Here is a 13,343-nt window from a genome sequence, read left to right on the forward strand (position 1 = left end):
TAGCAATCACCTACTTAGTCAAATGTCCAACTTGGACATTAGATTGCACATGTGTAGGTTGTACCTTAAAGAGTCACACTCTCAATATTTAAAAGAAAGGAGTTTTATTTTTAGATAGAAAGCTGTATTACAAAGCAAATTTAAAATGTCACCTTCTGTGTTAGTCGGAACTGTCTGTGGGAGGCTGGAATGCTATGTACAAAAGCTGTGCACAAAGTGCACACCCCATCAGGCCCTGGCTGCTGAGGGCTTCACAGGAGCGATGCACCCAGATCCTTGATGATCTCACTGTTCAGCTGAGGGATGGTGCTGATGGTCAGTAGTTTGCTGCTTGCATACTTGTTCTTGATAGCCTGCAGAGCAGAGAACAGAGAGAAAAGGTTAAAGCATACACTGTTGATGCTCAAGCAGGTAATTTTGGGTCAGTTTGCCTGCCTGCTTGAAAAATGAGTGAACATACAAGGCTGGCACTGAACCAGTTTCCAAAGTAACAAGAGCACAATTTGTCTAAAAGGACTTTCTGTTACCATTAATACAACAGTCTCTTATAGGCTTGTCAGAACAACTTGTGCTTTAAGATAACATACAGAGTATTTACCTAAGGAACTACAACATGCAGCAAACTTTTTTCAAAACATTAGAGAAAGGATTAAAGTAGTTATACTTACAGTGTATTTTGTTAACTTCTCATTTACTTTGATTACATTCTTGGCCATATGTTTCATGGTCATCACAAGACTGTCTTCTGCATAGCCAGTGTAGTACTGCTGTTTCGTTCCCTGCAGCAGAATGGTAACAAACTTGAGATTTGTGAAGGGAGAGTTGCTGCTTGAGGCACAACCACTTCAGGCAACAAACAACCCAAGCTTCACAGCTAAGCCTCAAGTGCTGGAAACTGTAGCTGTCAGTTTAAATGACAGATCCAGAGTAACCTGATGTGCAGAAGTCTGGACACATCAATTTCAAAGACCATGCTTCTAGACTGAACAGAAGATAAAAAAGCAACTGCCAGCTGAATTACAACTCACTACTCATGGTCCACAACTTGATTATGCTATATGTACTGCAAGAATTATGAAAATCTACTTCTATTCACAGTGCAGCCTTCAATAACTCAATGCTTTCACGACAAAAATCCTTTTGTACCCCAGTATTCACACAGAAAATAATTGTGAGTTTTTACTGGCAGATTCCTTTTTTTACCTGCCACTATGCATCAGGCAGTCCAACCATCATTCCAGCACCAGCACTGTCACCAACTAAACACAATTTTTAAAGTACTTTTCTATTGGTTCAATTCCATTGAGTGAAGAACAAGAAGAAGTTTGATTAAAATGCTCACCCATTTGTTATGTCCCAGGATCTTCTGAGACAGGCACAGTGCAGCAGCTGCAATCTCTGAAGGCCGGTGGTGAACCATGTCATAGTCTATCAGTGTCAGCTCCATCAGGTATTTTGCTAGAGTGTGTTGCTTGGCGTCAGCCTAGCAGGTTGAGAGCTTGTTAATCCACAGTTTCACTTCAGTTTAGCATTATCACTCAGAATTGCTTATTGTGTTCAAGAACAAAACAAAAATAGTAAAATCTTTACAACAGTTTAGGGACCATCCTTTCTAACAGACATTACTCTCAAAATCAAGACCAGCAGCCATTTGGAATTTAGGCACAAAGTCAAGTGAGGGATTTTAACAGAAAACTGCAGTATCAGGTACTGCTGTGCCCAGCTAGGGACACTAATGCTCCTTCTGTAATCCCAACTATGGCAGGGGAGCTGTAAAATGACTTAGGAGAAACTTATTTGAGTTACCCAGTGGTCTGCAGAGGTAATTGAAGCCAACCTCAAGAGCAGATAGTCACTTGAATATAATTACTGAGGTGGAGAAAGAAAGGATTGGGTCAAAGAGAAAGCTTATCTTTTCATTCTTAAATAATACAATATTTGTAACCAGACATTACAAAGAACTGCAACACTGGTAGTGTTTTTCTAAGAAGCATCCTGATCACCAGGATTAAAAAGATTAAAACCAAGGGTTCTTAGTTTAACAGTAAAATAACTGCCACTAAAGCTGAACACGAGCAACAGTAAATAGAAATGTGAAATACTACTGGCTGCCACAGTGACATTGTCGTGTTCCACCACACGGTGGAGTTTCAGAGCTGAACATTGCTTCATCCAGCATTTAAGCTGGAGGAGGTAGGTCACATGATAAAAACACCAGAAGCAATCCTTATAGGCTTTACCAATACAGGAAAGTGCTAGATAATGAGGACAAGTACCCACCTCCCCAGCTTTTGATGCTCTTCTTAAGAAGTGGATTGGAAGAGGTCGCCCCAGGTCAAAGTTTAATTCTTTAAGAATAATCATTTCCATTTCTCTAATTTCATTACTAGTGTAGGCATTGTCAGTAATGTAAACAAAGTCTGCTACATCAGGAGACATTATCTCTTCATATTTTGAAGCTACAAGCAGCGCTGTTACTCCCACCAGCTGAAGCTTCTTGCGAGGTACTGGATGACTCTGCAATAGAGACATTTAAAATGCAGGCCCTGAAGTGTCAAACTCTAGATAATCAGATTCATATTTATCAATTTAGAATACCAGCATGACAATGTTCATTCCTATCAATGAGATTTTCACTTTAGTCAAAGGTGTCTGTATAGCAACAGGCTCAAAGAAGGCAGCAGCCTCTGAGTTAAGATGCTGCACTGTAACAGCTCGTACACACAGAGCAGATTTTGTCGATTGTTAGATTTCTAAAGAAAAGTTAAATCCTGAAGTCCTTTACAGAGATATTCACTGAGTAATTACTGAGCATGACTTGAAGGAGATCTCACCTGCAAGAAGCGATCCATGATGGCCACGCACATGTAGAGCGTCTCCTGCAGGAGGCGGAACCGCGAGTGCACCTGGACGAGCCAGTCCACCAGGATGGCGCGCATGCGCCCGTTGATCGTCCTCCCGTCCAGGTAGTGCGGGCGGACCGACTGCTGCAGCTGCGGGGAGAGCGGGGTCAGCGCCAGGCACCCCCTGGGGCTCCAGGGCAGCCCTGGGCGCCCGTCCTACCTCGAGCTCCCGCAGGTACAGGTAGATGTCTTTTACGTAGTCACTACACAGCTGGGGGTTCTCCCAGTCCTCTGCATCAATGTCCTCTACGTTGTTGAGCAACACATCAGAGAAGGCTTGGCACAAATCCTCCTCTTGCATTGATACATCCATAGGGACAGGAGACAGAACCTAAGGAACAAATCATATCTGTTAACACATCTTACGGATCTACTGTTTCACTGCTCTTTTGTTTCCATGTTTCACCCGGCACTCATGCAGCTTCTTTAGATGGAAGCTCGGGCTCTACTGCAGCATGTTTTCACTGCCATAACGCAAACACAGATCTAGTAATTGCCAGCTAAAGCAGAAACTTCATCCAGTACTTTTAACAGCTCATTCTGCCACTTGAACATCAGCCTTTAAGTACAACATGCATTAAACCAAAACCTCAGTACAGAGACTTTGTTTCTTCAGCAGGAGAATGAGATACAGCCACAGATAAAGTATTGTGAAGGTAGAGCTCAAAGTTGCAAATCAAATTAAAAATCAGAACAGTATCATCAATTCCTACCTTTGGAACATCAGTTTCTTTGTTTGCTTGATTTACAGCAGCTGGAGCTTTAGGCAGTACAATTCCATTTGTCATCTTGCTAGGTCCTTTCACAGGCTTTATAGATGCTTTGGGACATTCTGTTTTCTGTAGTGAGAACAATTATTAGCACAGAGCAGCAAGCCAACTTCTCCCTATACAGAGATTTCAAATGTTCCTTTACCTTAGATACATGTGTTCCTCTTGTTGTAACTTTATTTCCTATTTCTTCTAAAGCAGCCCTTTTGCCAGTCACTTGAGTTTTTGCTTTAGTTCGAAGGTCAGACACAGCATTCTCCATCCCTCTAGTGATCTAAAATGATAAAATTGCAAAAGTTTAAGAGTCAGAGACCAACAACTTTCAAATGCCTGACTCCATTATAGACTTACCACCACTGTACCTACTATGCATTACTCAACTCGCTTTTACTTCCTAGCCGGTCACATATATTCAGAGGAAGAAGGTTCCTCTCTAGGTTCAGAGTGCTGTACTTCCCAACGATGCTGCAAAACTAGGCAGTGCACCCATTAAAGTCAGAGTGCTCACCTGCTGTTTAACGCTATCGTACTTACACTTTGTAACTCCAGCAGCGCCCTCCAGAGGATGCACAAAGCAAATGCCTTGTTACATATATGCCATATGAATTCAAAAGCTGTGCTACACTCGCAAAAACTAATAGTCTTTGTTATGCACAGCAATTAAACCACTAGGATTCAATTTTTTCGTGGAGTTCAGTTTAAACCATTAGACAATTACCACAGAAGAGAGGCTGCTGCAGTCCCCGCCTTCCCCTCCCCCTAAGGCAGCTTTAGTTTCCCACTCCCACATTCCCCGTTCCCGGGGGAGGCGCGGGTGGCCAAGGCCAGGCCCGGGCGGGAGCAGCGCCCACAGCATCCAAGGGGGCCCCCTCCCCCCGCTGGGCCGCGGCTCGGCACAGCCGCCCCCCCGCCTCAGAGCCGCGGGCCCGGCCGGGCCGAGAGCCGCCCCCACCCTCACCCTCACCCTCCCCGGCCGGCCCGCGGCCCCCGCGCCGCCTGAGGGAAAACAGCGCCGGAGCCCCTCGGCCACCGCCGGCCCCTCTCTCTCGCCCCCGCCGCTCCCCTGCCGCCCCCCCCGGCCCGGCTGCCGCCCGTGGCGGTACTCACAGGGGCACGACGCGTCACCGGCAGCGCCATGGGCACGGACACGAGGGGGCCGCTGCCGCCGCTCCGCACAGACCCGCTCCGCTCTCCTGCCAAACCGGCGCCCGCTGCCGCACGCTGCCGCCGCTCCCTTTAAACCCTGTCCTGCTCTACTATTGGACAACTTCGTACAATGCACGCGTCCGATTGGTCCGCCTGCACAGGCCCCGCCCCAGCAGGAAACGGCCGCAGCCGCTTCCGGCTCCCGGGGCCCGAGCCCGGGGCGGTTCGGCTCCGGCCGCTCCCGAACACGGCGGGAGGAGCCCAACAGGCAGCACGAGCTTCAATAACCGAGATTCGGGAACTTCAGCAATACCGGTACTTATCGAAACCGACAGAAAAGCCGACTCGCAATTCTCCACCAGTCTCTTACAATTAGCACTGAGTTCCAAGGCTCCAGATAACTCCATTTAGCGGGATAATTCAGCTAAATGCTGATCCTTCACTAAGAGTTTTTTCTTAGGCAGTACCTGCAGTAATACGTGTAAACAAAAATGTTTATGGATCAAGACTTCAAGAGCAAGACAAGGGAAGGGGAAAAAAATTGCAAAAGAAACAGATTTTGAATGATACCAGTCTAACATTTTATTTATTGCATACAAAAGGATTTCTTTTGACAATGGAATTTTATATGAAAAGTAATTTGATGCATACTGTTGAGAATCTTATCCTTTAAAGATGCTGCAGAAAACTTAAGGCAATGCATCTAAGCATATAAAGCACAGTAAGTGGTGGAAATTTTCAAAATGGAAAGCCTATTCCTTTTCCTTCCCTTAAACTATGGTTAAGTCACAACCTTCTGGAACAGAAGTAAGCTGCAGCTTTTTAGCCCCTGCAATAGCATTAAGATCAGAACACTGTGATTCCTGACAAATACCTAAGTGTTCAGCATCACATTACAATGGTATGCATACATTTAAAAGCAAGACAGTATCAGTAGCTATTATATAACAAATCAATTAATGGATCACTAAAATACCTCTAGTACCAGGCACTCAAATTAGACCCATAAAATATTTCCTTAAAAAGAAAAAACATCCCCCCCAAACGTGTGCTTCTCTGTCCTGTAAGGAAGCCAAAATAGAGTCTATCACATGTCAGGGTCTCAGTTACTTCAGAGGCCCTGGGGTTTTTTTTCCCCCACATCTCTCAAGTACCTTCTTGGAGACTTTTAGAAATTAATATATCATCAGTCATCAAGCATTAGTGGTCAATTAACTTCTTTTCAACAGTCACTGGAAAACACAAAGTGTTTGTTCAGTCCTTCCAGTTACTTTTATTCACTCTTAGCAATTAACAGATTAATGCAGCTTCAACTCTGCAGTCACTTTCAGTTTCCTACAGCCAGAATGTTCAAGAAGCTTTAGCATAAGCCCAAGTCAGGTTTTGAAGCAGTCCAATCGTGTTGCCTCTCTCCCATATCCCCCATACAAGCGCAAAGTGGTTTTAAGTTCAGTTTTCAGCAAGGCAATTAAGCTTGAAAAGGTCCATTTATCACACATGCTGGAATAAAATTTCTCTCTGTTTAAAGCCTCAGTGCCAGAGGTGTGAAGTTTGTTGCCAGCAATAGACACTGTACTCGCAAATGCTACTACTAACAGGTAAAAAAAATAAAATAAAAGGGAAGCAGCTTTAACCATACAGAAACAGGCATCAAATTTGATAAGGTAATATTCATAAATGGATTTTTTAGTGTAAACATAAGAGTTTATCTTCTAGGTTTACTGTAAACCATTTTACATATAATCTGATTGTTAAAGACAAAGATGAGAAACTGAAAGTATTTATTATTCACTCCACTTACAAAGCAGGTGGCTTAATGCAAGCTAATTGACATGTTCATATATGATCCCCAAGGAACATCTTTTCCAAAGTGACAGTAATACTGTCTCAATGCTTTTGCACATTTGCATTTTGCAATGTTGAGCACAATTAAATAAACTATATTAGATGTGAAAGAATGTTGATGAGCAACTTGAATCCTGATATGGATTAAAACCTCCTTCAAAGGCAAAATGTTAGTACATTATAACTTAATTCTATATACTATATTATGCAGCAAATCTTAACTATAGAAAATATTTCAATCAGTGATGGACTGTTGGTAATTTATAAAGAGGGAATCTATGATCAAGGCAAAAACTAGGGAACCACATAATTTGTGTCTCAGTTTCTACAGGAATTTACAAGCTTTCAACCTACTAATGAAAAATAAAAACAAGAGACAAGTGAATTTAGCTAACTTTATTAACTTTAAATCTAATAAAAATCCCAAGGCAAGCCTGGAATCCTTAGAAATTCTATGAATTCATGTATATAAACCCAAACAAAAACCCTGCAGCTTTAAGTCCTTATTGAATGGTTTTATATTAAAAAAACACAAACCAACAAAACCCAAACAAATAAAAAATAAAAAAACATAGCAAAAAAAAAAAAAACCAAAAAACCAACCCTCAATGTGCGCAGATACTTCAACTTAAGTTAGCAGAAGACCAAACAGATTCTAAGCTCTTTTTCCATATCCCTAATAATTCTTTCAGTCTGCAAGTATCTACAATCCAGCTAACTGAAATCAACATTTAGTGTTCACTAAGAGCTGTTTCACAGCAGCATATATTTAAGTTAGGAATTCAAATTTCTAGACATAGAAGAAAACGATAAATACAATCTGAACAGCAGTCTAAATGTTTAATATTGACATTCAAATATATCTGCATTGTGCTGAAATTTTAAAAACAAACACAAAAATCTGATCAGACAAAAACTCTGGTGATGAGTATGCTATATGTATCAGTCAAACTGAATATAATTCATAGTCTGTTCCCAGTATTAAGGATGTTATTTGACTCATAACTGATCTTGTAAATATACAGCAGCCATTTTTTCCTAATTAAGGAATGTCTCAATACATAATATTATCCTTTTCTAGATGATCTTTATACATTTAAACTAAAATATATATGATCGATTAAATTAAGGAATTCAAGGTTAGTAATGAGTGAAATCATACTTTCAAAGCTTGATACTACATAAAACAAACCAAAAAAGAGACCACACAATTCTACTTACTAAAGCAGCTAATCTCGCCTGCAAGTTTGGGGTCACAAAGCCCATAACATGTGCAAACAAATGCAATACAAGGAACCATGCAAAAATACAGTAATGAATTTAAAGGAAAAAAATGTAAAACAAAACAAATTTATAAATACACTGAAACTCAACTGTCTTCTACATAAACTGTAGGTCTAGCATTAGTTGTACCATATAGCAGAGCCAGCACTCTGGGTTCAATGCTTCCAAATCTGCGCAGGTAAGTCATGCCATCTTTGGTTGACTGCAGTACCAGGAAGGATGAGAGGGAGTGAGAGGGAGGACAAGAGTTCTGGAAAGCAGTGTCAACTTTCACTGGGCAGCTGAGCCTCAATGTCCACTCTGCAAATGGGGCACTTCTTGTTAGTAATCAACCACTGATCTACACAAACTTGGTGGAAAAGGTGCATACATGGAAGGCGCCTGTCATCAGAACACAAAAACATTATTGTTAATAAAGCATTTCCATATCAACAAACCCAATGGAAAAAACACAACGTGGGCTTTGCTACTGAGGTCTGTTCTTTCTGTCTTCCCACAGGTTTCATAGCCTTTCCAGTTGCACGTGCATTCTGTCCAGTTCCAAAAAGAAATGGATATGGGCAATGAAGTCAATTAGACTGATTTAAACCTGTTGGAGTTTAAGTAGCATTACTCCAGAAACACTGACAGTCCTGATTAATTCAGGACATCAGCTTGGGCTCATGCTATAACAGGCAGTCAAGCTATGGAAGACTGTGACAGAATAACCCACACTTTACCTAATGACAGTACAGACTGAACAATGTGTATTTTCAACTGCAACTTGTTTGACTGCCTTAGTCCAGTGACAGTAGTTAACTGTAACTGTTAACCTAAGCAGTACTGCAAAGCAGTGCAGCAGATTCAAGTATGGTGCCAGAGCCAGAACATCAACATTATATTCTGATATTCAGTGTTATTTACCTGACATCTTCACCTTCCTCCAATATAGACAAACAGATGGTGCACTTTTCCTCTGTGTCTTCTTCTGTTCCTTCCTCCCCATCTTGCTTGCAGTGCAGTTTCCTCTGTGAGAACCAATCAGTTGTTACCTTGTTAGTAGAGATGACATTATTGACAAACTGAGTAAAATCTGTTTTTGATACATATTCAACATATATTTCTTTGAAAACAATGTATTATTTATTAAAATGTATTTGAATCAAAATGAATAAAAAACCAGCACTTGGAGCAAAACCCAGGACATTTCAGATTTAACTACTGATAATTACAAAGTCTACTAGAATATTAATTTCATAGTGCTGCAAGCAGTCTTTTTATATTTTGTCTATGTTTAAATATATTAATTTCATTAATATAGAGGCAAACAAAAATCCTTTCAACCTAGTGCCTATTTATCAAGTATGAAAGAACAGTGTCATGTGGATGGAATTGTATCTTATCATAGCCTGAACTCCAACTGAGAAACACCCTCATTTATGAAAATGTACCCCAGTCCAAAACCTCCTGGTGTTCCAGCCTTCCCCATGTGTTTACAATAAAGTTTAAACTGATATATACCAAGCAGGTAAGCACTGTCAACTGTTTTCTGCAAACATAATGCTTTAGTTTGTGAGCTATCACTGAAGTCTGTTATTTGCTACTATCAGCAATTTCACTACTCACAAGGCTACTCATAACTACTGGACAAGTTAATCATATCAAACCGCTCCTGTTTATCACATTACAGAAGCTCTTTATCTAAGGAACTAATTTTAAATTTTCCTTGTGAAACAAGTGGCACTACAAGCTTTGTTTACAATCCTTGAAATTTCAAGATACAGAAAACATGCCCTCTTTGAAGCTGACATTTCTGCAGACGTAAACTAACCGTTAACATTATTACAAGTTCAAAGAAATATTACAGACAGGCCACAAATTGAGAAATCCTCACCTTTTTGTATTTATGGGGATATGTGCATCTTTCTATAGTTCCCTGTGTTGCTCCACGATTAACATTGCCTAGTCGTTCCTCCAAATGAATCAGCTCCTAAAAATCATGAAGGAATGAACAGTTTAAAAACTATTATTTCAACTATATTGAGGAAGTATTAATTTTATTCTAACCCATTTTCATTCTTAGAATGAAACTCTTATTTCCTGACTTAATTAAATACAGGCAAAGCCAAAAAGAGTATGTTGTGTGGGAAAAGTGATGGGCTTCTGTAGAAAAACCCACACAACACAACCTGGTATTTTAAGTTCTAGGGAAATACTATTTTACTACAAAAAAAAGAGTCTTTGTCAGCTAGGAATGACTACCAGTATGTTTACACATACCTCTGTGTCTAATGAGGAAAAAGCAATTAAAACATGCTATGTAAATATTTGCTTTCTAACAGTCATTAAGGCTTTGAAGAGAAAGAAAAAAGCTGTTTAAGTTGAAATACAATGACTAATTTATTCTTCTCCAGCAATGAGTTTATTAGAACCATGAGATGTCACTGTAGAGGTTTTCAGTGGACTAGGTCATTAACTCTCTGCATCTGATACCTGTTATGTTCTCCTGGTTTTTTCCTTCACTCCATTTCAATTCCTGCACTATACAACAGGACAGCACTGTTAGCATAGCCAAGTTTCAGCCTCACTTGGAGGATCCTGGCACAGTTACTCAGAGACAGCCCTGCCTTCTCCCAGAACGTCCTGGGACTACTCAGTCCCACTGATGGCTGGTGGGCAGAGCAAGATGTACTGTCAGGCCATTGCCACCTAACCTGCATTGTCCAGGGCACCTTTTCCTGGCCAACTTTTCAATATGCTTTTGTCCCACTCCACAATGGTAAGGGCACTCTGTAAGTAAAGGGTATTTTCTTTACGATTCTTTTCTGTCAAAACATAGAACTAGCTCTATCATACACCCTCCCCATATTCCCTCAGGACACATTTTGACATATATCTAGTTTTATTCTATTACAAACCTCAAAATTGCCCCTGAAAGGGCCTCTGAATGATGTTCCATCCAATCCCGATGAAATGTAACGGATGTGAGGGTAGCCCGCCATGTCTGGTACCTAGTCAAACAGCAGACGTTAAGTTAAACCTATTCAGAACAGTTTCAGTATTTTACTGTTCACTTTGAAAAATTTAAGTGCCTTTTGCTTTCATTGAATCACTTTTTATACTCCTCAGCCTGAGCATACAATTCCAACTGACAGCACAACACAAACACCACTCTGACACATCTAAACATAACCAGAAGCAAAACAGAAGTGAGACTAGATCCTCTCCTGTAATCTCTCCACATCCATATTACAATTCCCAAGTCTCAAAATCTCAACCTATTTTATATAACCACCATAAATAGCACCTGTTTTTGTAAACAGAACACCTAGCAGCTACAAATGAATTTAGGAAAAGGACTCGCTACACATTCTCAAATATAAGCTTTTAGTACCACAGAAGAAACAAGGCTAAAAAACTCAGTCTGGAAAGAGCAGCAGATACTCTCATCTGACTCTAAAGAACTGAACATCTTCAAACACACTTGAAATTTAGAGGCCTATAAAAACTAACACTCAAAACTCACATCTAAAGTCACAGTTAACACTACATACACTCTTTATTCAAGCATCCACTAAACCTCCTTGCACAGTAAGAGATATAAGCAGTAAACAAAAGACCAGTGTCCAGTGCTATATTCCACAGGCCCTTCAAGCACTAGCACTTCTCATAGAGCAGAGCTGAAGGATAGTTAATATAGCAGGGACCACTTCCACTGTAGGGCTGCTGCATTCACCACAGCAAGATGAATGAATAATGGTACTGACTTTTTGTCAGGAACATTCCAATAGCAATATTTAATAAACAGGTTAAAAAACCACAAAATGATCAGCAGATTTGGTTTACTTAATCCCACAGCACACCAACAGGAAGACTATAAGCAGCAATTCACTTGGAAATACTTGGGTACCATCCTCCTTTCTGTGCTATCAGCTGATAATGTCTCTGATGCTGTATATGACAGCTCAACATTCACCTCATGAGGCTGCCCACAAAACAGATATCCCAGATACTATTCATGAAGTCACATATTCACATGTTGCTCTTTTTCTTTCTATCAGACACTTTCAAGTTTAATACACATAAAGGTGTACAACTCAATGAATGCATTGTGAAAAAGCACAGACCTAGACAAAGCTACCCACATCAAACAAGAGACCAATAAGCTGCCTTTCTACAGTTTTCAAATCCAGTCTTGTAACTAAAGCTGACAGGGATAGGCAAGATTCCTCTGCCCTAAATCATTTTTTTTTTTTCCGGAAAAGAAAGGGAGAATCTGATTACTTTAGAGCAGTTTACATAGTGCTTGTTAAATGACAACATAGTGCCAACATCTGCCATAAATACAGTCGCAATACTGGTCTTAAATTTTAACAAACCAGAATAATAGAAACTGAAGATGCATATTCATGTGCATATTGAAACACTCCATGTAAGTAGTATCTGTTTGTATCAAAGGTCTTACTGTTTAACAATATAAACTGTGGCTATAACTACAGAATTTTAGGGGAGCAGATTAAAAATATGCTGATTTGTAAGAAATATGTCTCAGATAATCACTGATTTATGATTAATTCTGCATTTAAGTGTGTAATTCTACTTCAGCTTCCAGCTACAGAAAATGCATTTAAAGAACTAGGCCATTCACTCACACTATGAACATACTTACTGTGCCAGGTTTTCACTAGGCATAGACCTGTCTGACATCATTTGGGAAATTTTATCGCCTATTTTAACATTGGCAATCAATGGCCACCACTCAGAGGAAGGGAACTCCTGACAAAAAGTAACCTAAGTCTCAGAAGTGATACTCAATGCTTGGTTTTTTATTGACCAGGATTTGAATTCAGTGTTTCGGAAAACAATGCATCTGTGATAGTGCAGATAATTACAAGAGGTGCAAAGTCACAGATGTATTGCTGTAATTCCATAATTACAGTTCCAATTGCCTCAGCAGTTTACCAACTGCAGTGACATGCACCTGGATAGGTCTTCTATAGCAAACAAATTCTGCTACTGGAGACTAAGAAACATATCAGAATTCATTTTAACAATACAAAACCAAAAAATGTTCAGATTACCTACCACAACAAACTGCTGAACTCAAGACATCAGAAATGTTGTGTGGGATAATATATTTTCATGCTAATAAATGGGCCTTCACATTATCCTGATGGGGATGGCATAACACGTCTGCAAAATTACCTGAACATACATTATGTACAGGCTCTTTATAAAATACCCTGAGAGCACAGCTCACATTTCTGGTCAGGTAAAATGCTACTCTGAAAAAAACACTTCTAAGAACAACAACAACAAAAAAAACCAAACAGTTCTTTTATACCTGCAGAATAAGGAGTCTGCTAAAACAGCAAAATTTTAACTAAGTACATTTGTGACTACAAGATGGAGAAAA

At 40.1% G+C, this 13,343-nt stretch overlaps 2 protein-coding genes across 8 annotated transcripts in view; both read right to left on the reverse strand.

Annotated features, from left to right (window-relative positions):
• Positions 1-87: 87 nt before the first annotated feature.
• CCNB2 (cyclin B2) lies at positions 88-4,936 on the reverse strand. The gene is made up of 9 exons (XM_030281038.4): positions 4,781-4,936; positions 3,819-3,947; positions 3,617-3,742; positions 3,064-3,234; positions 2,835-2,993; positions 2,281-2,517; positions 1,343-1,483; positions 669-779; positions 88-353 (listed from the first exon to the last, which is right to left on the reverse strand). Exons 1-9 carry the CDS (start codon positions 4,808-4,810, stop codon positions 252-254), a joined length of 1,206 nt encoding a protein of 401 aa, XP_030136898.4. The 5' UTR covers positions 4,811-4,936; the 3' UTR covers positions 88-251.
• A 2,734-nt stretch (positions 4,937-7,670) lies between these two features.
• The window catches only part of RNF111 (ring finger protein 111), a 43,832-nt gene continuing 38,159 nt past the window's right edge, over positions 7,671-13,343 (reverse strand). For 3 of the 7 annotated variants that reach the window (XM_030281031.4, XM_030281033.4, XM_030281032.4), the window contains exons 11-14: positions 10,846-10,938; positions 9,822-9,917; positions 8,852-8,979; positions 7,671-8,329 (exon numbers count right to left, since the gene is read on the reverse strand). In XM_030281031.4, coding sequence (XP_030136891.1) covers positions 8,212-8,329; positions 8,852-8,979; positions 9,822-9,917; positions 10,846-10,938 — 435 coding nt within the window. In that variant the 3' untranslated portion in view covers positions 7,671-8,211. The remainder of the gene's footprint in view (positions 8,330-8,851; positions 8,980-9,821; positions 9,918-10,845; positions 10,939-13,343) is intronic. The other 4 variants (XM_030281035.4, XM_030281034.4, XM_030281036.4 and 1 more) reach the window with 3 other exon arrangements.

The sequence above is a fragment of the Taeniopygia guttata genome, chromosome 10 (genome assembly GCF_048771995.1).
Source record: "Taeniopygia guttata chromosome 10, bTaeGut7.mat, whole genome shotgun sequence".
Taxonomy (NCBI): domain Eukaryota; kingdom Metazoa; phylum Chordata; class Aves; order Passeriformes; family Estrildidae; genus Taeniopygia; species Taeniopygia guttata.

Bases quoted from the DNA above. Each gene is read 5' to 3' on its own strand.
- CCNB2 (XM_030281038.4), bottom strand. From the start codon at position 4,810: ATGGCGCTGCCGGTGACGCGTCGTGCCCCT. The intron at 780-1,342 runs GTGAGCATTTTA...ATTCTGCTGCAG, and splicing joins TCCTGGGACATAACAAATGG to GGAACGAAACAGCAGTACTA. The intron at 354-668 runs GTAAGTATAACT...TCTGCTCTGCAG, and splicing joins AGAAGTTAACAAAATACACT to GCTATCAAGAACAAGTATGC.